General features: G+C 47.1%; 1 protein-coding gene across 1 annotated transcript in view; it reads right to left on the reverse strand.

Annotated features, from left to right (window-relative positions):
• Positions 1-527, reverse strand: part of RAD54L (RAD54 like) — a gene marked incomplete in the record, with an annotated part of 32,193 nt that overhangs the window by 10,874 nt on the left and 20,792 nt on the right. The window contains 2 exon segments of the mRNA XM_072420585.1: positions 64-194; positions 410-484. Of these exon segments, the coding sequence (XP_072276686.1) occupies positions 64-194; positions 410-484 (206 nt within the window).

Raw genomic sequence — 527 nt, forward strand, 5'->3', positions numbered from 1 at the left:
GCAGAGACACAAACTACTGGGGGAAATCTCCCCATTGTGGGAGGGGCAGCAGAATTTACTCACGATTACACAGCTTCTTGAGGGAAGTGATGGATGATAAGGAGGAAACGCTGATTTTGCCCTCTGTCAGCTGCTCTGCCGGTTTCATTTGTTTTAGGAAAAGTTTGTAGAGTTCAGATTGAAGTGGAGTCAGTCTGCAGCACAAAGTTTTATCAGTCAAACTTCTAGGAAGCCAACAGTCAATCAGAATGCTTCACATCACCAGACACAGGCAATGAGAACCCCGACAAATTGAGCTGCCCACAGGCGGAACCCCTAAAGCACATTCTGCATACAACCCCCCCCAAATAAAATCATCATCAATGTGAAATTCTCCCAATCATATCCGATATTCTGAGGGGGGGCTCACCTGCAGCACACAACCTGCTCGATCTTTACTGGCAGATACTTGGAGAGAATGTCCGACGTCCTCCTGATGAGACATCTGAAAGAAAATCACCTGGGTATGACAACCGACAAACATGGCC

Source organism: Pyxicephalus adspersus, chromosome 8, assembly GCF_032062135.1.
Source record: "Pyxicephalus adspersus chromosome 8, UCB_Pads_2.0, whole genome shotgun sequence".
Lineage (NCBI taxonomy): Eukaryota > Metazoa > Chordata > Amphibia > Anura > Pyxicephalidae > Pyxicephalus > Pyxicephalus adspersus.